Genomic DNA, 24000 nt, shown 5'->3' with positions numbered 1-24000 from the left:
AACTATGTATTGAATATCTCTCTTTAGGTACATATGAAATTTTTTTTTCTTACTCTACGTTTTTTAATAATTTCTTGGTTATCGTGTTTTTATTGTCGCTTTTTTATGGAGCTCTTTAAAAATACAAGTAGTTCTATTTTCTGTGGAGTTTAGTTAAAGCTGGTGGTCGTCATTGTGCAGTGAGGTTTTATGTCATTCAGCTTCATGTCAGGGGATACTTTTTTAATGCGTGTATTGTTCTGAGGTTTTGTGATTAGTGTTCGTGTGGTAGTGTGGTGGTGTGGTGGTGTGGTCATGTGGTCATGTGGCCATCTTTCAGCAGGCCTCGCTCTCTTCACATCGCCCTGAATAGCGTGGTCGTCATGGTGGTCGTTGTTATTGCTGGGTTTTTCATTTCACTTGAGCCACGTTGAGTCAGAGATGGCCTTGCGTTGTGGTGGTGTGATGGTGTGTGGTGTGGTGGTGTGTGGTGGTGTGTGGTGGCGTGTACTCTCTCTATTCACGTTTATTCTCCGTATCTTGCAGCGTGCGGGACTGTATTGAGGAGAAAGAAGCTGAATATATGTTTGTCTTTTTTTTATTCCTCTTTCCCTCTGCAGATTTCCATCATCCTCTTGCTGGGAAAATGCTAATACTTTTCGTTGTTTATTCTTCCTTCTCATCCTCTTCCTCTTCCTCCTCCTTTCTACTTTTCCGATGGTGGTTTCTTTTAGCCTTCACGTTGCTCCCCTTCTTCATCTTCCTTCTGAACGCGACGTATAATCATAAAATAAGAATGTAAACAAGGAAGAAAGGAAGGGATGCATAAAACCTCTCATTTTACATGCAGCCCTTTACGTCCGTCACGCTCACCTGCCTCCTCCTCCTCCTCCTCCTCCTCCTCCTCCTCCTCCTCCTCCTCCTCCTCCTCCTCCTCCTCCTCCTTTGTCTTCCCTAAGCGTTTAATTGCAAAACAAAAAATAGCAAGAAAAAAGTAAATTGCCAAAGATATATGTCTATCACACGGTTAATCCAATTCTGCTTTCATTCCTGTGTGAAGGGCGATGCTTCCTCCAGCTACTGAAGTGCATTGCGAGTGTATCCAGGCTGGAGTGACACGAACTAAATTGCAGCTCACGGCGAGATGCTGAAGGCTGCGCAGACTGTCCTAGATACGCCAGCTCATCCACACGTACCGCTGGAGGCACACTCTGGAACTCCCTACCTGCTTCTGTATTTCCAACTTCCTATGACTTGACTTCATTTCAGAGGGATATTTCAAGACATTTATCCCTTCTTTTTGGCTAACTCTTTTGGACATGTTTGGGGACTGGCAACTTACTGGACTTTTTGGGGTTGTAGGTTTTCCTTGGCCTGCTTTCCCCTCTTACATAAAATAAAACTATTACATCAGTGAAGAGAGTGGAGAGTTCTATCTGTCCATCACGACATCTCTTTTCTCGCTTTTTCACCAGTTAGATGGGTAAGACCGTCAGTCAGTCTTTGGGCCTTGTTGTCAGATTTCTCCCTCCGTCGTTATCGTCTCATAGTTTCTGTCTTTGTACTTATTTCTAACTGTGTATTTCTATCTTCTATTCACGTGTAATGGAACTTCTTGAGAAATGTGAAATGATGCGTCGATGATTATATTTCAGGTGTATCATTTTCGAGTCCACTGGCATGAAAAGACGGAGGATTAAAAAATATAAATTTCGAGCTTATAATGTCAAATCCAAACACTGTAAATAAAAAAAAAATATCCGCTCTTAGAAGAAGCTTATTGATATTTTAAATTGCAGTTTCCATCGTCATAACACGTCTCGTAGTAGTGGGAATGGCTCTTTCATGCTCACCTCTCCAGTTGTGAGTTTCCCAACATTCTGCAGGGAATCAGAAAGGCAATCATGTCCACATAAGACGACCACACCATGACAGCCACAGTGATGCGCAGGAAAACCGTGATAATTGAAACGAATACACACACACTATAACTCGCCTGAATTCTGAAGCAACACACTTATAGGATTTCCAGGAACCACTAATGCAATCGAGTCTCTGGTTAGGAAAGAGGATAATTGAGGCAGTGAAACAGTGATAACAGAAAGGAAGACATCACTAGTCGCTTAGATTGTAGAGGAACACACTAATCGGATATTAAAGAGCTACTAATCCAGGGAATGGCAACCTAGCAAAGACGTTAAGTGAGGCAGCGAATCTGTAAGTAAACCTAAATCTTATATCTTGCTGGCCTCGTTTTCTTCCTTCCTTCTCCGGCGCTGTCTCATATCTTATACTTTGCGCTCGAATACTGATACATTTGTCTCAATTTATATAAGTTAAGCTTGCACGATCAGAACAAACAACCCGGCAATATTACAGATTTATCTCAGTGCGTCGACACGAGCCAATAAATCCACGTGTTTCTTCTTTATTAATACAAACCTCCCCGTGATTATTAATGGGTCCGCTCACCTGCTGCTCGCGTATTTGTAGTGTGAAGGCGAGCTGCGTGAAAGTGACAAGTGCAGCGCAGGTGTGGTACTTGATTATTACAAATGGTTGGGATTGTCATTGTCAGTCGCTGGGTACATCCAAGGTTGTTCTTTATTTCCCGTTGTGTTTTAATCAACTGGTGGAATTTGAAAGCGTTGGTGCATCATTCATGGTGTGTCGAGGGTAAAAGAACTGCTTTGGTAACTAACTTTGGGAGATAAGTATGGTAGATCATATAGTAACTAACATTTGTAACTATAAAAGTTGACTATGGCAAATTACTATAAATGATAAAAGAGCTACTATGGTAACTAACTGTGGCAGAGAGTAATAACGTAAATATGGTAATTACTGCAGCTAAATATGGTGAATAACTAGCTGTTGTAACTAACAATGTCTAACTCTGGCTTGTTATAGCAACTTACTATCATGGCAAGGTAACTGCAGGATAACATACACGCAACTATGAAAGGAATATTGTAACACACCTCATGCTCGTATAGAGGCGCTGGAGTTTTGTGGAGGGCAGGCACCTTAATTGGAATGTACAGGATCATAAAAGAGACGTTTCTTACACTTTCGTCCCGCCAATAGTTTCTCTTTACTCGTTGCGTCGGTTCATTCCAGGGAGTTATGGAGCTTGGCAGCCTCTGGTAACCGAACAAGATGGTGGTAGACGTCGGAAGCTCAAAGTATCGCTTTAATACCCAAGGAAAAATACTGAGTGGTTCGATTTTTAGTTAATCAACATTCCCTTGACTCAATAACCGCCTCTAAAGAACACACTCCCCTGGCTCACCTTTTTCCTTTTCCTCTCCCCTGCACAGGTGTTCCATCCCCCGGAGACTGAGGACTGGTTCTTGGAGATTAGTTCCGTCACCTTCAGAGACTCCGGCGTGTATGAGTGCCAGGTGTCCACAAGCCCCAAGGTGTCGCTGCCCATCCACCTCACCGTGCTGGGTCAGTCATCAGCCTTTACTACTCTGCCGTGCTGCGTGTGTCCTTGGTGGGAGGTGTGTGTGTGTGCGTGTGTGTGTGGGTGTGGGTGTGCGTGTTGACTAAGGCTTGGATTAGGGGTTTCCGGTATCTGTTTGAGCACCTGTTTGAACACCTGTTTGCCTTGGTGCTCCCATGAGAGTGGAGGGAAACTGCGATGGTGAGTGTGGTCCGTGGTGCGTGGTGCATGGTGTGACTCCTCCTGTTTTAATTACTTTGGACTGTGATCTGGTGTGGTGTGGTGTGGTGTGGTGTGGTGTGGCATGGTGCGACCCTGCAGGTTTTCCGTGAGTGTGTGGACGGATGAGTGAATAGTGAAGATGTGAAGACTATTTCGTGTTTGATATTGTGTGGTGTAGCGTGACAGTGTGGTCTTTACTTGAGTGTTTGAGTGAATGAACAGTGAGGAAGTGTGTGGGTGACGTGAGTGCCTCGTGTGCCTTACAGCGGTGCAGCAAGCAGAGATCCCAGGGCCTCATGAAGTGTTTATCCAACACGGGTCGACCATCAGCCTGCAGTGTGAGGTGCGCGCCGGAGTGGAGGCGGTGGGGCTGGTTCGCTGGTACCATGGAGACAAGCCCCTCAACTACAGCTCACTGCGAGGAGGCATCAGCATGGAGGTGAGCTCATTTCATTCTGTAGCGTGTGGTGTAGCAAGGCATGTCTTCTGATGAGACTGGTAGCTTTAGTGAGTCTTTTTCTCCCTCATTTGTTTTGCGTTTTGTTTTGTGTTGTTTTGTTTAGGTCAGAGTCATCTTGCATGTAAAGAAGTATTGTTCGTGGACGTAATGAATGAAACACTGCATTTAGTATTCGTGGCCTTAATGAAATGTGGTGAAGTTTATCCCTACTCACTATATTAGGTGTCTATAATGCTGGAAATAATTGGTTGATTTTCGAAGGTAGTACTTTAGGAGAAGAATTACATTTGAATGATTTATCAAGTCCCCCAAATCCTTTTTACATATTTACCGATAATGCTCCCTTGATTATTTATTGACGTGTTTTCCAGGGAATATTTTATGAACAAAGTACTACCGGATACAAGTTTAGGGAAAAAAATATTCACTACATTACTTCCCCAGCAGGAATAAAGAGGGAAGAGATACACAGGAAGTTTGAGGCTGAATGTAAAATATATATACCAGAATACATTGCCCGGATGAATGAATGAGTGAGTGAGTGAGTGAGTGAGTGAGTGAGTGAGAGGCAAGTAAAGCTGATGCAAAGGAGGAAAAGCAGAGAAGCATATTGGGTGGTGGCCTTCCTTGGGCCTGAGAGGAGTGCAGCTTTGAGGCGGAGAGATCCTCGGGACAAGACCATGTTGAGAAAGTTACTTAAAGAGAGAGAGAGAGAGAGAGAGAGAGAGAGAGAGAGAGAGAGAGAGAGAGAGAGAGAGAGAGAGAGTGTGTGTGTGTGTGTGTGTGTGTGTGTGTGTGTGTGTGTGTGTGTGTGTGTGTGTGTGTGTGCGCGCGCGCTAGGGTGGAGGAAGCTGTTTATTTATTTAAAGCATACGAAAGAAAAAAAATACTTGCTTATTTGCATATTAATTTCTGTTTGTTTCATAATTTACGTGTTTAATTCATCATTTGGCAGCAGCTTTAATGAGCACTTTAGTTTAATATTCTTCTTCATTAATATTTTACCTTCAGCTAATACATCACCTTTATTCTTCGTCTTTCTTTCATGGGACACTTTAGAACCGAGTCTTTCGCTCTTCTCTATAAAACGCTGCAGATAAATTATTCACCATTACTTATCAACTATACAGGTTTTGCTCGTTTCTACTCATTGAGACTTCTTTTCATGGCTCATAATTTACAGATAACTAAACGATGCCTTATGATTTTATTCCCCTTCCGTTCAATACAAATTCTTTACTATTAGGTTGAATTAGGTTAGTTAAAATTAGGTTTGTTTACGTTAGGTTAGGTTAAGTTAAGTAAAGTTTGGTTAGGTAAGGTTTGGTTAGGTTAGGTTAGCTTAGGTTAGATTAGGTTAGGACAGGTTAGCTTAGGTCAAATTAGGTTAGGACAGGTTAGGTTAAGTGAGGTTACTTTGGTTGAGGTTAGCTTAGGTTAGTTTAGCTTTGGTCAAGTTAGCTTAGGTCAAATTAGCTTAGGATAGAATAGCTTAGGACACGTTAGCTTAGCATAGGTTAAGTTAGCATAGGTTAGATAAGCTTACAATAGATTAGCTTAGGTGACGTAAGGTTATGTTAATGTTAGCAGGTATTTTTAGACTCCCTGCAAGCATTGTGAATAGCCGCAGTACTAAATGATGAAACAAACCTTCCCTTTTAGCCGTTTTATTCTCATTTTGGCATGCCGTGGACACTCACAAAAGGGAATAATCAAGCTGCCCCGAGCCACGACAGAGTTGGCATAGGTTTTTTTTTTTTTTTTTGTACAGTCCCCTTCCTTTTTTTTCATTTATTTTACTTTTTTTTTTCAGTTGGTAACATTTATTGCAATTGCAGAAGCAGTGATGGCCTTTTTATTTTTTGGGTCTCTCTCTCTATATATCTTTTCTGCTTTACATTTGCTCTGTTAGACTTTTCCTGACGTATAGGCGAGTACATTCATTTGCCTAGGTAAAGAAAAAATACTCTCATATACACACATACACACACGCACACACGTACACACACACACACGCATGAATACACTCACCCACACTTTTTTTCCTCTTTTTTTTTTTTTTAGATTTTAGTGTCAAAACAGGAGGTAATATTCAGTTCATGCAGGAGTTCCACGCGTGTTTTCCGCCTCAAAGTGATCAAAGTATTCCTGATTCCTGGTTCCTGGTGTTTTGTTATTGAAAATCGAGCTATTTTGATTTTTGTTTCGATTTTTTTTTCTCCCTCTGGTGTTCATTCATTGTTCATTGCATTTTTTATTAGTTATTTTTTTTTTTTTTTTCATTCTTCCTTTTCTCTTTTTGATTTGTTTTATTTTTCATGTTATTAATTTTATTCTTATTGATGTTGTTGTTAGTAGTTTTGCTATTTTTTTTTACGAATTAATTCCTTTATTGTTTTCCTCCTCTTCCTTTTCCTTCTCTTCTTCTTCCTCTTCCTCCTCCTCCTCCTCCTCCTCCTCCTCCTCCTCCTCCTCCTCTTCCTTTCTTTTTTGTATTTAGAGTAAGTCAGACGATCACCGAAACCCTAATTCTCTCTCTCTCTCTCTCTCTCTCTCTCTCTCTCTCTCTCTCTCTCTCTCTCTCTCTCTCTCTCTCTCTCTCTCTCTCTCTCTCTCTCTCTCTCTCGTGTACGAAATAAAATTGGTCCATACACGTCAGTTATCAATAAAAGAAAAAAGAGAAAAAGGAAAAGAAAAGGCAGAAAGAAAGAAAAAAGTGGAGTTCATCACCTTTATTTTTTTTGTACTGTTTTCCATTTTTTTTTCTTTTTTATATCAAGTCATCGTGCAAGCTCTCTTCTCTCTCTCTCTCTCTCTCTCTCTCTCTCTCTCTCTCTCTCTCTCTCTCTCTCTCTCTCTCTCTCTCTCTCTCTCTCTCTCTCTCTCTCTCTCTCTCTCTCTCTCTCTCTCTCTCTCTCTCTCTCTCTCTCTCACCTGTCGCCAATTTATCCTCCTCCTCATCTTGTTTATAAGTAGTAAGAGTCTATTAGTCAGCATCCCTTCCTTCATCTCGTTTTCTTTCCTCTCCTCATTGTCCCTTAGTGTTCACCGTTACCTCCTCCTTTCATTACCTGAGCGTCACTTGTTATTAATTAATCCGCTTTCGTATGTGACAGTAAAGACTTGCTGTTCAGTATCTTGTGACTTATTATGTTCCCTGTGTTATGTTTTAGGGTATTGGTTTGCTCTCTTGATCTTTTTCTTGTTTTTGTGTTTAAACCTGTGATTGATTAACCTCTTGCCTGTCATGTTTCTATCCTCGTTTGCATCACAAAGGACGTCATGATGAGTGTGTTAGTGTTGTCTGTTTGTCTTGTTTGGTTTTATTAAGGTTGTTTCTCTATTGGTTATTCATCTTTCTTCATTTAATTTGTTACTTTGTGCTTCTCATGTTGTTTTTATTGATTCGTTTGTCTTTTCTTCAGTTTTTTATATTTTTTCAGTGTTTATCCCCCTTTTGTCACTTATCTTGCATTTATTTTGAGTAAACTTTCATTTATCCTTCACTACCTTTCTTCACCCTTTATAGTATCTCTGCCTCATCTTACATAATTTCTCCCCTCTTTATTTTTCCAGTGATCTTTTCTTCCTATATTCATTCGCCTTTTTCCATGCATTACCTTGTATTTCCCACGTGAAAGCCTAAAGTCTAACCTGCACTAGTAATCCTCGCCTTTCGCAACACGCAATGCCTCATCTTACATCAACCCATCCAAATATTTTAACCAGATATTTTTAACTTCCTTCAGTTTTCACTCACACACCTTCCTTGTCTCTCCCAACGGCGGCGCAGGTGGAAAGACCCCGACGATGACCACTTCGAAGCTGTACATCACGAGGGCGGTGAAGGCAGACACTGGAAACTACACATGCGCTCCGAAGTTCTCTCGCCCCGATTCCGTTTTCGTTCACGTCGTTAATGGTAAGTATTTTTCACCCCTTTCACGTGTTCCTTTGAAGTCTGGATTGAGTGACGGTTAAAGGGGAAGGTGTGTCGCCGTGCGTGGGTCCTGTGCTGCTTTGATGGCGTTGTGGTGAAGCGTGCTCTGTGTGACCGGCGTGCCATGGACCAGGAATGGCTGTAGTGTTGCTTTGTATCTCGTAGAATGAGGCGTAGTTGAGTGTAAGAGTGTGGCAAAGTGTGTCAGGGTGTGTCAAGGTGTTTCAAGGTGTGCCAGGGTGTGCTAAGGTGTGTCAATGTGTGTCAGGATCTTATAAAGTCTTTCAAGGTGTGCCAAAGTGCGTGAAGGTGTGTCAAGTTGTGCCAGGTTGTGCCAAGGTGTTGTAAGGTGTGCCATGGTGTGGTAAGGTGTATCAAGGTGTGCCAGGGTATGTTAGATTGTGCCAGGGTGTGCTAGTGTATCCCAGGGTTACCAGTGGCTGGAAATGACACACCCCAGACATCACAGTAGCTTTATTACCCTCAGTCGTGTGTGAGGTAGCGTGCTTGATGTGTACGGCGCGGTGGGGAGGTGGTAGGCGGGTAGAGGGAGCGCGTTCCTGGCTTGGGACTGATGGAGGGGTGTGGGGTGGAGCTCGGGCGTGGAGGTGCGTTGCGTTGCGTGGCACACCGCCTAATTAAGGATAAACACAAGAAATATTTCCATCCTAATATAGTGAGGAGGCGCAGAGTCATGCCCGCACTGTCCGCTTCGTCTGGGCCGCAATTCAAGATTTTCAGCTTATCCTCACCGCCGCACTGCACTCTGGGTGATGACGCGCCAGGTGTTGGTGGTGGGGGGGGAGAGGGGCCGAAGTGAGGGGTGGGGAGGGTAGAGAAGAGGGACGAGAAGACGAGTTTAGGCGTGGGGAACGAGGGCCATTGGGTGCGGGGTGAAGGGGGTGAGGGGAAGAATGAGAGGGGCGAGTGAAGGGCCGTGGGGTTCGTGAAGGGGCGAAGGAGGTTAAGGAGAGGTCAGGAGGAGAGGCGAGGTGGGGCGGACACGGGTGGACAGTTGGTATTGTCGTGGTTTAACAGAAGCTTCATTTGACCGAAGCTTATGAGACCAGGACGTTTTTTGCTACGGTGGGGTCGATGAGCGCTCGTGTGTGTGTGTGTGTGTGTGTGTGTGTGTGTGTGTGTGTGTGTGTGTACCACTCACGTTTCATTGTCATGGTAGTGTTGCGTGTTCCACATACTTGGTGTCCCCTCTTGTCCTGTGTACCTCCCTCCTCCCTATTCCCTCTCCTCCCCATTCATACTATTGTTCTCCTTCCCTCTGTGCCTTGTCCTCTCCTGCCCACACAAAATAATAGCCCCCCCAAAAAAAAAAAAAAAAATAAAAAACGTGCACTCCCATCCTCCTCCACCTCCCCCTCTTCCCCAAATATACATTCCTGCTTCCTCTCCTCCCCACATGGTCTTCCTCTCGTATTTACCCAGTTCTGTCCTCATCCAGGTGTTCTCTTACCTGCATGTTACCTGGTCGGGATTTGCGGCTGCTTCATAACCCACGTGTGCGTATTATTACCTGTCTTGTGCGGGCTGGCGGCCACTTGAGTCATTTCTTACAGTGAGGGTGATGTAATGCCCGCGTCGTGGCTGCGTTCGTGGTGACGTATGCGCTATATCAAGTATATTTATGGGCTGCTTCAGGGCGTTGTGTTTATGTCCGAAGGGAAAATATATAGCAGTGTTCCCGTATTCATTCTTGCATGTGTTTGTCTTCACGCCGCTCGAGCATGTGATGTAAATAGAGTTTTGTTGTGTTTTTACTTATGGATAGAATGATTGGGTATTTTAGGGGTTTATTCTAAAGTATTCTATATTTTTTTCTCATCCAGCGAGTTTGGTTAGGTTTGGTTAGGTTAGGTTAGATTAGGTTAAGTTAGGTTAGGTTGGGTTTCGGATAGCTTTGGTTAGGTTAGGTTAGGTTAGGCTTAATTTCGTTAGATTTGGTTAGATTAAGTTACGTTTTGGTTTGGTTTGGTTTGGTTCGGTTCGGTTTTGTCCGTGTCTTTCCTTATAAGTGGAATGATTCGATATTTCAGAGATTTATTCTTAGCTTTTCTATATTTTTTTCTCATCTAGCGGGTCATAATGAAGGCGTGTGTGTGTGGAGGAGCTCTCATTGATCTGGACAAAGTGGGTCAGATAGCGACGCTCAGAAGAGACACTTGACCTCCTGGGGGCGACACTCACGCTCCCACTGACAAAACTATCAAGGACTCTCCCCCTGCATCTCTTCCTCTCGCTCCTTGTACCCTAATCCCTCCCCAACCATCTCCTCTTCCCCCACCACCACCAACGCCACCACCATCACCACCACCACCACCACCACCACCACTACCTCCTTCTCACGTCCTCATCCTTTCCTCTGTAAGTGGTGCATCCCTCCATTTTCACCTCCTCCTCCTCCTCCTCTTCCTCCTCCTCCTCCTCCTCCTCCTCCTCCTCCTCCTCTTCCTCCTCCTCCTCCTTCTCTTCCTCCTCCTCCTTCTCCTCTCACTCCTTCATCCTCTTTGCTCTACGTCTTGTATTCTTTCTTTCTCTTCCTTCCTTGCTGATCTTCTTAATGCTTCCTTCGCAACTTCTGTTTCACTCCTCCTCCAGTTCCTTCAGCTCCTCCTTACGTGTCTTCTTGTCCTCCTCTGCAGTTCATTCCTCCTGCGGCCCTTGCCTCTCCATTACCGTTACTCCTCCCCCTAGCAGTACCTCGACTCCCTTAACACCCTCCTTCATCGTGATCCCTCCTCTTCCTCGTGTCCTTCCCCTCATTCCCTTTGGTATCCTAAAGGACCTCCCCAGCTACGTTGCTCGCCCTCAGACCTATTCCTCCTGCAGTAGATCCTTTACGCCCTGCATCCCCTCCCATTCTCAAGCCCTCTAGGGATCGCGATCTCCTCCTCAGAACGCCTTCCTCTGTGACACAATTCCTAGGGTTTCTTTTCGTACCCAGAGAGAAAGTTGGAAAAGTCCTTCTTGCGAAATGAAAACCTCAAATAAGAGACATGTTATTGCAGAAATACAAACACACACACGCGTACATACATACACACACACACACACACACACACACACACACACACACACACACACACACACACACACACACACACACACACACACACACACACACAGGGTCAACAATAAAAGTTAAGGAAACCCCCTCCAAAGTTTTCCCCTCAGGCATCGCCGTTGATGTATGGAATTGCAGGCAAAGGGGAATCCTTTTTTCTTCTTTTTTTCGCCTCTATTACAAACTTGATGGTTGGATAAAGATTTTTACGGTTGTTTTACGGCCTCGTTGGCGGAGCAAGGAGCAGACCAAGGCGCCGTGGGATTGTCTCAACTTGCTTCCCGTCCCGCGGGCCGCCATCGGGATATGCCAGCCACTCCGCCGCGCCCTCCCCGCCCCGTCCCGCCCCGCCTGGCTCTTGATATAATCTCGGGAGGCATCCAACGACTCCTGGCTCTCTAACGACTGCCTTCCTTCCAACGACTCCTGTCGCTGTTTCTCTCTGATTCTTCAAGCGCACTTCTCCCTCCCCCTCATCTGTATTTTTTTACAATACCTTCTGTTTCTTCTTTTTGTCTGAAGTGTTATGGGGTTATCCGTTTGCCTGGCTGGACGTCCACCTGTCCTGGCTGCCTGGGGGAGGCTGGGGTGTGCCCGCCGCGGCCTGGAGTGGGGCGGCACGTGCGGAGCGGCGCATCATGGTAAGTGGGTCCCACACATTTGTCTTGACTTTGACAAGTCTCACAGAGCCGCACTTCACTCAGCCCGTGTGCCGTCAGAAATGAGATGGCTGGCGAGCGAGGCCCCCGGTCTGACATTTACATTCTTCCGCACCGATGGGACTCATGTTGCATTACTCAGACTCTCTAGGTTTCGCTGGCTTAAGGTCTTTTTTCCGACGAAAGCAAATCCCTGGGCGGAGGTTCAGTGAAATGGAGTCTTAAACTCTGGAGCGACCTGCTTCCCTGCACCAGAGGATCATCCCGTCGCAGTTATTTGCTGCCTGAGTCTCGGCTCGACTCGGTCCCGCAAAGTTTTGCTATTATCAAATGGACCGTAGATACTGAGGTTCCACGCCTCGCACCCTCGCCACCCACTGATAAAATTGCCTACGTTTTTACACCATGTCACAACTTTTTTTTCTTTATTTCTGCCATGAAATATTGAGCGAGACGTTGCCTCGTCTTCAAACTTTCTCTATGTAAATGAAGCAAAGGATATTTGGCAAACTTCCTGCCGGAGGAGAGAGAGTGAGGCCTGCCACAGGACAGGGGGACTCGGTGGCCTCTCAGTCACCTGAGGCGTGTGTGGTTGTGTTGTAAAGTAAACATCACAATGAGGAGGACCGGTGCGCCTCACTGTGCTCAGCTAAGCATGGCGCAACACTCGTGGTCTGGAATCACGGCGACTTAGGCGACGAGTGGCACTTCACCTGCCTCGTCCAGAGCACTGAGCCAAATTACTTACCTGTAAGGCCGCGCCCTTAAGCCTCGCCAGCTGTCTTGGACCAGATTTACTCGTGCGGCGCGTTGCGTGTCCCGCTGCCAGCAACCCACTGCAAACACGAGAAAATTACCGCCCTCTTGTAAATCTTTCACCTTGACAGGAGAACTGGAGGACACGCACACGTCCCGCCTCCTTCCCTGACTGTAATGTGGGTGAGTGGTGGCGGTGGAATGGCTGAGGCGACCCTCTCTCTCACTCTCTATCTCTGCTCCCCTCTTGAGTCCCGTTCGCATAACAATAAGCAGAGCGAATTGGCGCAAAGCTTCAGGAAGTCTTGTGGAAATATGAGAAAAACTTGCACGGTTGCCTTGATTTCACCGTCTTGTTGGGAACCGAGCCTGATTACCCGCGCCCTGACTTCACCTGTGATGCGACATTTGGACCGGTGATCCTCTCCTCTGACGTCACTAAGTTTTGAAGAGCCCTCTTACTGTCTGGAGAGTCACTGGGGGCTGGGGGAAGGATGGAAGGAACTTGTGACGAGAGCAAGCTAAGTCACTTTCAAGGAAGCTCTTCTCTGTTGGTTAAAGGCGAAGACAGTGAGAAGATAAGGTTAAGGAATGGAACTGGAGGGAGAGCTGTGTGTGTGTGTGTGTGTGTGTGTGTGTGTGTGTGAGGTTCAGGTCGTGTCAGAAGGTCATAATACATAGCGATAGGCTTGTGCACGGCGCCACACGAGACACAGACGCCGCACGACACCTGGAGAGCTGGGAACATCACGCCTCTAAACCTTGTATTCTCAAACATCTCTGCGCTTCACCTCCACTATTTCAAAAGGCTGTATTTAAATCTGCACAAGATTTTTAAGGTGTGTTTACGGTTCTAGAGAGAGAGTGACAAGATTTCTACATTATTAAGAGGAAAAACACACATGAAAACCCCGCTAATCATCTCTGTGGCTTTGGAAAATAGTCGTGATGAGAGAGAGCAAATCGTTTCTGAATTCTTGTCAGTGTCCCAGAGTCGTCTTTATTTTAGCAGCCGACCGAGTCTACATCGCTGCGTCTGACTGTGAAAAGGAGAGAAGCAAGAAAGAATACCCGAAGGACGAATAGGGAAGGAAAAGGGGGGAGGAAAATATATTGGTACTGTGTAACTCCATCCTGTCTCAAGTCGCCTTTAGCCTTGAGTTTCCGCGGAAGGTTAATCGAGATTGGCTGTCGTGGAAACAATTATTTGTGAGGAGGACGAAGGGCCGCTTAAGCTCCTGATGCAGAAAAAAATAATGCGAGGCGGTAATTCCTGTACACTATTCTCCTTTTCCTCCTCTCCGCTTGCTATTTATTTCCTTATTGCTCTCCTCCGCTTTCCTCCTCCTCCTCCTCCTCCTCCTCCTCCTGATCTTACTCGATTCACAAAATATTTACTCAGGTGAAATTACATTGTTACCTAACCAAACACAGCCATTGAACGCTCATGCATGTAGGTACTCTCTCTCTCTCTCTCTCTCTCTCTCTCTCTCTCTCTCTCTCTCTCTGAGCACCATATTTCTGGAAGTAGCGGCACAAAATTGAACCATTCACTTGGCCGTTCACCGTGGAAGGGAACGGCCACATTCTCGCTACTCAGGGAACGTTTCACCTTATCATCGAGTCTGTGTGTGTGTGTGTGTGTGTGTGTGTGTGTGTGTGTATGGAAAAAGCTTTTACGTGCACGAATTCCCCACGAAAGCACGTCATGAACTTACTCACTATACTGATGTCCTCACCACCACCACCACCACTACCACCACTACCACCACCACCACATTGAACTTTTCGCTCCGTGTCGCCTTAATGTCTATTGGTGTACACTTTTACGGCACTTGCGGGTGTGTGGCAATGAAGGAGAGTGCGCTGGAGCCCCACATCACCGTCATCGGGCTTCGGGGTGGGCTGGAAGGGGTGGCTGCAGGAATCGGCGTGCCTGATATGCTAATTTAAGCAGAAGGTATGAGGATGTGGGCCACTGAGGTGCGCTTGTGGGTTTGTGGTAAGGGATTGGTGGCGGGAAGGTGATTCAAGGGAGTGGAGAGGGAATAGACATGTGGCAGGTGGAATGGAGAGGAAGTGGAGAAACAGGGAGATAGAGAAAATAGTAGGAATGAAGTAGAAGATATGGGAAGGAAAGGGAACACAGAGACAAATAGATCGAATGAAGCAGATATAGAAAGGAAAGGGAAGGCACAGACAAAAAGAGAAAATACAAAGAAAATAGATGGAATAAAGTAGAAAGTAAGGAGAGAAATGGGAAGACAGAGAGACAGGTAGAGAAAATAAATGGAATGAAGCAGATATGGAAAGGAATGGGAAGAAATCATGATAAAGATAAAAATAGATAATATATTGGAGGGAATACACAAAAAATAGATACAGAAAAGAAAAACATGGAGAATTGAAAGACAACAGTGATGAAGAACGTAGATGAAAACATGATGACTGAATTAGGAAAAACAAGAAATAAATCACACACACACACACACACACACACACACACACACACACACAAACACAAACACACAAGAATACCCAACAACACAATAGTTTAAAGGCAAAGAAGGCACAAGTAATCCTTTAACTATAGGCAGAATAAGAGAAAGAGAGAGAGAGAAAGATAGATGGAGAGAGAGAGAGAGAGAAGAGGAATATTGAAGCTTACATAGGAGGCGCTGTAGGGGGAAAAAATGGTATTCCAGAGGTGGGTTTTAGGGTGAGGGAGAAGAGGAGAAATGAGATGCTTTGGTGATCCAGAGTTATGATGCTTTTTGGAAGGGCTGGTGCTGGAAAACAAGGAAGGGGAAAGAGGACGAGATAAAGAGGGAGTTAAGAGAGAATGAGGATGATGGTCAGGAGGAAGCAATGTAAGGAGAAAGATGAGATAAAGGGGTGATAAAGGAGGTTTGGATAATAGGGAAACGAGAGAGAGAGAGAGAGAGAGAGAGAGAGAGAGAGAGAGAGAGAGAGAGAGAGAGAGAGAGAGAGAGACTTAAAGATTGCAAAAAGGAAGACCATGATTGGGGAACGATAAGGAAAGGCGACGTAAAAAAAGAAAAAAAATAAGAAGACGGAGAAGAAAGAGGAGGAGGAGGAGGTGCACGAGGAGGAGGAGGAGGAGGAAGAGGAGGAGGAGGAGGAGGAGGAGGAGGGGCGAGGATAATGGTGCATGGACGATGAGTAAGGGGTATGTTATGGAGGAGTGATAGGAAGGAAGGAGAGAAGGAGGGGAAGGAAGGAGGAAATTTACGTAGTGGAGGAGGAGGAGGAGGAGGAGGAGGAGGGAAGGGAAGAAGTATGAACGTTCCTGAGGCAGCTGTGGAGAGAAGAGGAGGAGGAGGAGGAGGAAAAAAGAGAAAGGAAAAACTTATGAGATGGAAAATGAATGGAGAGAGAGAGAGAGAGAGAGAGAGAGAGAGAGAGAGAGAGAGAGAGAGAGAGAGAGAGAGAGAGAGAGAGAGAGAGAGAGAGAGATGGATGAGATAAATGGATAGATGGATGAAGGGAGGGTAGAGGAAAAGAGGAAGGGAAAATATTGAGACGCTGCAGCACAAGACTAGACTAATATTTGGTGCTGAGAGAGGAGGAGGGAGGGAGGGAAGGGGCTTGGCTTGGCTTGCTCTCTCTCTCTCTCTCTCTCTCTCTCTCTCTCTCTCTCTCTCTCTCTCTCTGTCTGCCTTTTTAGTCTCATCACTTACAGCTTTAGATTTTTGTTTCAACTTTACTCAAATGTTTATTCATTTTTTTCTATTATTTTATGTTCATTCGTTTGGGTAAATATTTCCATTTTGCTCTTTGCTATTCACTGCTTCCTCTCCTCTTTTTTTTTTCTATTTTTTCTTATTCCTTTTTTTTTGCTAATCGTTTTTACATCTTTCATTAATTTTTCTTTCTTTTTCTTTTATTTTTTAGATTCTCAGAAAATAGAAAAAGGGAAGTGAACATTTTTCAACTGCATTTACGTATTGACACATAATTATACCCTTTCTCTCTCTCTCTCTCTCTCTCTCTCTCTCTCTCTCTCTCTCTCTCTCTCTCTCTCTCTCTCTCTCTCTCTCTCTCTCTCTCTCTCTCCTACACAGAATATTACCAGCATTTAAATCTCCCTTCCATTACTAGCTTAGGAAGGGAAGGCCAGCTGGTGGAGTCTTCTGCCTGGTGAGCTCTGAGGGAGGTTAACTGGTCAGGGAGATGAGGGAGAGGGAGATAGAGAGAGATGGTGTTAGTGAAGGAGGTGAGGGAGATGGAGTGAGAAAGAGGACTAGTGAAGGAGATGGAGATAGTGTTCTAAGGAAGAGGGAGATAAGAGAAATGAAGATAGTGATGAAAGTGGAGATAGTGTTAAGAGGGAGAGGGAGATGAGAGAAATGGTGTTGGTGAAAGTGAGGAATATAGTGTTCTGAGGGAGAGGGAGAGGGAGATGAGAGAAGTAGGAGGGAGGGCGTGTTCTGAGGAAAAAGGAGGTGAAAGAAATGGTGCTGGTGACGAAGAGGGAGATGAAGAAGAGGGAGATGAGAGAAAGTGAGCTAATGAAGGAGGTGGAGATGATTTTCTGAGGGAGAAGGAGGTGAGAGAAATGTGACTGGTGAAGGAGGAGAGAGTGTAAGTGTTCTGAGGGAAGGATGAGAGGAGAGGGTGAGATGTGGTGAGGAAGGTGAAGGAAATGAAGCAGGTTTTGTCAGAATTGGTAATAATTCATCAAATGTCTTATGTTTTATTAATGCCACGTCGTCGCAGAGATAGATAAATAAATTCATAGATAAATAGATGAATAAATGATTTAATGTTTTTGAAAAGTAACTGGAAATTCCCAAATACTTTTTCTTAAATAAAAGTAAAAGACAATAGAAAATTATCTGCTTTTAGCTTTAAAGTGAAATATTAACTCATTGGCGACTAATGTTGTAGAAATTCATGTTTTTTTTGTTTTACGATCAAAATGTTGTAGATTAAAAATTAACTAAATTTATTCCACTTTGCATGATTAATACTCCTCCATTTGTGCATTACTTTACACTATTTATATGCTCAATTTGAAATGAACTGGATATTTTCCTTTACATTATTTGTATCATCATTTTACCTTTATTTGCTTGATATTAATTTTCATAATAATTTCTATTACCTTAAAATTCATTATGATATTTCTCTTTACGTTACACTATTTCTATTCACAGCCTCACCCTTGAAATTAACCAGAGCTCTTCTTTTTACTTTACACTGATCTAAATTACTCAAATTAAGTCAATTTATATTCTAATCTTCAGAAATAAACCGAAATTCTTCTCTTGACTCTACACTTCACACAATTAACGTTCAAACCATCTAAACCAAAACCAAAACCAGACTCTTCGCTCTCACAAATGAACTGAAACTCTCAACACCTTTTCCAATGTGAAATCAAATGCACCACCACCACCACCACCACCACCACCGGTCAAGTGATTCGCGGGTTGGGCTGGATTGGCTGAGGGGCGTGCGGAGCGTTCTCATTGGTCAGCTTTAGGTGGAATAGTGGAGGTAAAAAGATCAAACGAGGAATGAATGTGTTAGTGACGGGAGCAGTTCCACATTTCCATCCCGGGCAAGGCGGTGACTCGGGGGCGGATTAACGAATGTGAATATTCTAATAGTGTGCCTCGCCGTGCCTCGACTCACCTCACCTCGCCTCCCGTGGACTGGTCTGGACGCGCAAAGAGGACGACTCGCTGAATTATCTGATGACGAATGACCTCATGTGAATATTCTGATAGTTTGCCTTGCATGGCTGAGAGAGAGAGAGGAGGAGAGGAAGTGGGTGAGAAGGAATGGGTGAGAGAAAGTTAATTTTGATACATGAACTAAAACACTCCTTTTCCGTTTACTTTCCCTGTTTCCTTGTGTGTGTGTGTGTGTGTGTGTGTGTGTGTGTGTGTGTGTGTGTGTGTGTGTGTGTGTGTGTGTGTGTGTGAAGTACTCATGTTTATCTTATGTTTTCTTTTTGTCATGTTATCTTTGCTTTTCTCTCTCTCTCTCTCTCTCTCTCTCTCTCTCTCTCTCTCTCTCTCTCTCTCTCTCTCTTCCCACCCCCCCGCCTTTCTACATTAATCTTTCTCTCTCCCTCCGCAGCGGGCGAGGAGTCGGCTGCCGCGGTGCAGAGTGGTTCCCAGGGCGTGCGGGCGGGCGTGGGCGTGCTGTGGGTGTGTGTGCTGCTGGCCACCGCCCTCACACCCATTCCTCTCATCGCTCCTCGTCGTCGTCGTCTCTGAGTGTACGGTGAGTAGTAGTAGGGATAGTAGTAGTAGTGGAAGTGGTGGTGGTGGTTGAAGTGGTAATAGTGATAGTAGTAGTAGTAGTAGTAGTAGTGGTAATTGTGGCGGTAGAAATGGTAGTAGTAGCGGTGGAAGTAGTAGTAGTAGTAGTAGTAGTAGTAGTAGTAGTAAGAACTAGTAGCAAGCAGTAGTAGTAGTAGTAGTAGTAGTAGTAGTAGTAGTAGTAGTAGTAGTAGTAGTAGTACTAGTGGTAGTGGTAGTTGTGGTGGTAAAAGTAGTAGTAATAGTGGAAGTAGCAGTAGTAGGAAAAGTAAGAGAGAGAGAGAGAGAGAGAGAGAGAGAGAGAGAGAGAGAGAGAGAGAGAGAGAGAGAGAGAGAGAGAGAGAGAGAGAGACAGACAGAGAAACAAACAGAGACAGAAACACAGACAGAGAGACAGAAAACAAGAACACATCAAGAACGAAGGGATGAAATAAAGAACCAAACATCAACAGCACAATGAAAACCCACAAGAAAAAAAAAAAAGGAAAAGAGAAAAAAAATAGGAAAGGCAAAACAAGTCACACAAAACACTTTAGTACCCTACAGCTTTCACGGAACTAACCTTGATTATCCTGCACACCAACCTTAAACGCATAAATAACCCGGCAAACACACAGCCCTACTAAGCTACACCTCGGGGAGCGAAACTTTCCTGCACGTTATGAAAGAGAGCGAGTTTCCCACAAAGGAGTGTTCAGTGTTCAGTGCGTTGAGTTCACCTGCTGCTACCTCGAAAATGGACGTAATAAGATTATCAGAGTAGAGAGAGAGAGAGAGAGAGAGAGAGAGAGAGTGAGACTGACAGAGAAAGAGAGACAGTGGCAGAGACAGACAAGCAGAGAGAGAGAGAGAGAGAGAGAGAGAGAGAGAGAGAGAGAGAGAGAGAGAGAGAGAGAGAGAGAGACTAGTATATAATGATGGTTCTCTAATGAATGTAATACTCTTGTCAAAAGGTTTAGTTTGTTGATAGCCTTGGTCTGAGTGTTTGGGAATTAATGTGTGTGAATAGAATTTGTTTTGCTGTATTCAAGATTTCTCTCATTTGTGTTCATTGTAGAGTCCTTGTATCTGTTTAGTTAGTGTGTGTTTTGTGGTGTGTTTTTATGTTTTCCTGCTGATTTGATTCTTTGTTAATCTTTTCGTATGTTTTTTTTGTATTTCATTTTTTTTTTACATCTTTTCTTTACTCATTTATTGGTTGTTATTTTATTTTTGCTTTCGTCCTTTGTTTAGTGATTTTACTGTTGGTTTCGTTGACTTTGCCTTTTATGATATCCAATTTCTGTTATTTTTTCTTTAGGTGGCTTTTCAATTATTTTCGTTTTTGTTTTTTTCCACCATGTGTCAGTCACAGAAACATAAATTCTTTTTCTCATGTCTACCTGTTTCCATGTATTTTGTTTTCGTATCACCTGTATTTTCACGTGTCATGTCATTCCCCTCATCTCTTATTCCTTTTTGTCTTCCACTGTTTCCACCACATAACCTTTGTTCTTTATACTTCCACGATTCAGTTAGTCTCCACGTTTACATCCCTTCATCATCACTTACATATCTGACCACCACTACTACAACCACCACGACTACCACAACCACCACTACCTCCTCCTTTAGCTGACACGTGAATATCCTTGCTACGCTCACAAACCAGCATCATTTGTAAGCAGACGGCAGTAGTTTGGCCAGGAGGAAAAAAATTTGGTGGGCTTCTGCGAATCCCAAGCTTACCTATTTCCGAGGCGACGGATCCAATTTGCTCACTTCTTGAAATTCCCTGTTCTTGTAGAGTTTTTTTGGCTTGGCTTAGGTGTGAGGGGGGGGGGCAAGGGGTGATGTGTGTGTGTGTGTGTGTGTGTGTGTGTGTGTGTGTGTGTGTGTGTGTGTGTGTTAGATGAGGACGAAAAAAAAAAAAGATAGATAGACAAAGACAGACAGAATAAAGAGATAAAAAGAGAAGATTTCCCTAGAGACCTGGTGGTGAAATTACCTGAGCCTTTACCTGGAGAGAGAGAGAGAGAGAGAGAGAGAGAGAGAGAGAGAGAGAGAGAGAGAGAGAGAGAGACAGAGACAGAGAGACAGAGACAGACAGACTACATCATGAACAAAGGTAATTAAATCTAGAATCAAACAACAATAGTGTTCAGTTTGTATATGTAAGCATAAAGTCCCACAGTGAAGTTAAGTCCTTAGGCACAAATGCAGTGTCCTCACGGTGTCGATCTAGCCAACAGAAACCTCAACAGTAATCAGAATAGTCGTACGGGGTCGTTCACGCTTCCCTGTAACACCATACCAATAACTAACTCTTGGATCTTTAAGGGAACTAACAATCAAGTAGGCCTTTTTTTATTTACTTTTTGTTACCCTGGCCGGCTTCCCCTCTTGTATAAAAAAAAACCACTTCCATTATGAAATCTTGTCAATCTGCCTCTAGAATTGTAAAAACACCTTAAAAATGGTTTACTCTCTCTCCACAGAAATGCTTGGCGAGTTTTGGAGTGTGTTTCTACAATTAATAATGTAGAAATCTTGTCACTCTGCCTCTAGAACCGTAAAACCATCTTAAAAACACGCTTTCCTCTCTCACCACGACTATTTAGAAGTGGCACAGAGATGATTGGCGGAATTTTCAAGACTTTCTCCAGTTAATAATATAGAAATCTTGTCAATATGCCCCTAGATGCCTTGCTCTCTAAGAATGATTATTTGTAAGGGCCACAGAGATGATTAACAGGGTTTGATTAATAATGTAGAAATCTTGTCACTCTCTCTCTAGAACCATAAAAAAAAAACACCTTAAGAAACTCATGTAGATTGAAATAAGACCCTTTAGTAACAGTGGAGGTGAAGCACGGAAGTGTTTGAGAGTACAAACTTTACACTCAATGAAGCAGAAGAAAGGAACTCGTGTCACCGCCTCTTGAGTGTGATGAATGGCAGTGTAATATGAAGGAAGAGAGAGAGAGTGTATTAGAAAAAAAGAGTAGATTTATTATGCCCCGTCAGGTGAGAGAAAACACTTCTACCTGTCATCATAATTGTTACACTGTGAATAGCTTAGTAATTAATGTGCTAATGCGTGTGTGTCAGGCAGAGAGAGAGAGAGAGAGAGAGAGAGAGAGAGAGAGAGAGAGAGAGAGAGAGAGAGAGAGAGAAAGTTGTTTTAATATCTGGAAAGTAAAAATGGGTATCTTTTGTATCTTATCTCTCTCTCTTCTCTCTCTCTCTCTCTCTCTCTCTCTCTCTCTCTCTCTCTCTCTCTCTCTCTCTCTCTCTCTCTGTTTTAGACTGAAAATAAAAATGAGTATCTTTTATATAGTACTTAAATCTCTCTCTCTCTCTCTCTCTCTCTCTCTCTCTCTCTCTCTCTCTCTCTCTCTCTCTCTCTCTCTCTCTCTCTCTCTCTCTCTCCCAATCCCTTTGTTTTTATCCCTCCATGTTTTCCTTCCACTTCATTTCTCATTCTCTCTCTTTCTTTTTTTTTCTCTCTCTCTTGCTTTGTTGTTTCTCCTTCACTTTCTCTCATTTTGTGACACTTTCTCTCACGCACCAGACATATTTTGCTGGACTTTCCCTGCTCCACTTTTTTTTTTAACCTCCTTTTTTTTTATTTGTTATGAAGGTGCAGTATTATCATGGTTATTATATTTGTTTTGCATATACTTTCCTGCTCGTACGAACGTGTAATTAGATTTTATAAGCAGTGTTAGTGTTTGTTCAGTGTGTGTGTGTGTGTGTGTGTGTGTGTGTGTGTGTGTGTGTGTGTGTGTGTGTGTGTGTGTGTGTTTACATGAAAATTATTCTACTACTACTACTACTACTACTACTACTACTACTACTACTACTACTACTACTACTACTACTACTACTACTACTACTACTACAGTTAATACATCTATTCATACAGACATACATTCACAAGTAGATAGATAGATAGATAGATAAATTATTTGAATAGATAGGTAGACAGCTACTACACTATTACTACTACTACTACTACTACTACTACTACTACTACTACTACTACTACTACTACTACTACTACTACTCCTACTCCTACAACCTGTAACAACTCGAATAAAAGAACAAAAGTGACAGTAATAACAATAACTATAACAACCACACCCAAATTTCTATTCGTACTGTGAAAACCCACCACTGGATAATGAAATGGGAAAGGAAAACACTTTAACATCATTAAGAGTAAGCAAATGGAGACCAAATGAGTAATTCTGCCGGGAAATTGTCGTGAGAATTACTGCAAAAACCTGCGGGGAGATTTGTGGTAACGTGAGCAAATGGAAGAGGGCGGAGCAATTTTCTGGATGTTTATGACTCTTACAATGGATAGGATGGGGTGGTGGGGCTGCCTTGGTACTGATCTATAGGGGCTGCTTTGGGGGACTGGCTGGTTAGTAGTTGTTAGGGTGGTTCATTGAATCTCGAGGGTGAGAGGTGAGAGGTGAGGGGGAAGGGTGTCTTGTGGTTACTCTCTGATATTTAGGGTATTTCGGTAAGGAAGGATTTTTTTTTTTTTAGGTTCATTTGTGAATTTAACCATTTCAATATCATGACGCATTTTTCCTATTCATCTGGTTACTATTTGGTGATTTTATACAGCTTCAGAAACTCATATAGAGATTAAAATAGTGAAGACTGTGGCCAATAATCTTTTGACCTCCATAGACCCTTCCTAATGTCAATAAATTGTCTAATCGTACCCAAAGCTCAGGGTAGAATTGCGTTCCAGTACTGAAGGGGTTAACTATTCATTCGATGCTTTCTGAATGTTAAGGTTTTATTGATTTAGTTTTTTTTATTGTAATAGAGGAAAACTGGCCAAGTGCAACAAAAATATAAAAGAAAAAAAGATCCTCTCAGTTGCCAATTTCTTTACAGAGCCGATAAAATTAGCCAAATGATAGGAATAAATGTTTTGAAACCTCCCTCTTGAATGAAGTCAAGTCATAGAAAGTTGGAAATACAGACACAGGCAGATGGAGGTATTTGCAATTCTGACGTTGAAAGATTAGGAAGATTTGGTTTTCTATTACATTTTCTATTAAATTTCGCGTTGCTATCAGGGATCAGAGTGAAGATTTGACCTACGACGAGGTTCTTAGGTGCTTAGGTTGCGGTGGAGGGATCAAGAGAGTGAATA

At 43.5% G+C, this 24000-nt stretch overlaps 1 protein-coding gene across 1 annotated transcript in view; it reads left to right on the top strand.

Moving 5' to 3' along the window:
- LOC123499278 overlaps positions 1 to 24000 on the top strand; it is a 66022-nt gene that overhangs the window by 29992 nt on the left and 12030 nt on the right. The window contains 4 exon segments of the mRNA XM_045247079.1: positions 3300 to 3432; positions 3916 to 4092; positions 7903 to 8031; positions 18655 to 18801. Coding sequence (XP_045103014.1) covers positions 3300 to 3432; positions 3916 to 4092; positions 7903 to 8031; positions 18655 to 18794 — 579 coding nt within the window. The 3' untranslated portion in view covers positions 18795 to 18801.

The sequence above is a fragment of the Portunus trituberculatus genome, chromosome 49 (assembly GCF_017591435.1).
Source record: "Portunus trituberculatus isolate SZX2019 chromosome 49, ASM1759143v1, whole genome shotgun sequence".
NCBI lineage: Eukaryota > Metazoa > Arthropoda > Malacostraca > Decapoda > Portunidae > Portunus > Portunus trituberculatus.
Note: the sequence above shows the minus strand (reverse complement) of the source record. Positions and strands in the feature narration are given on the sequence as shown.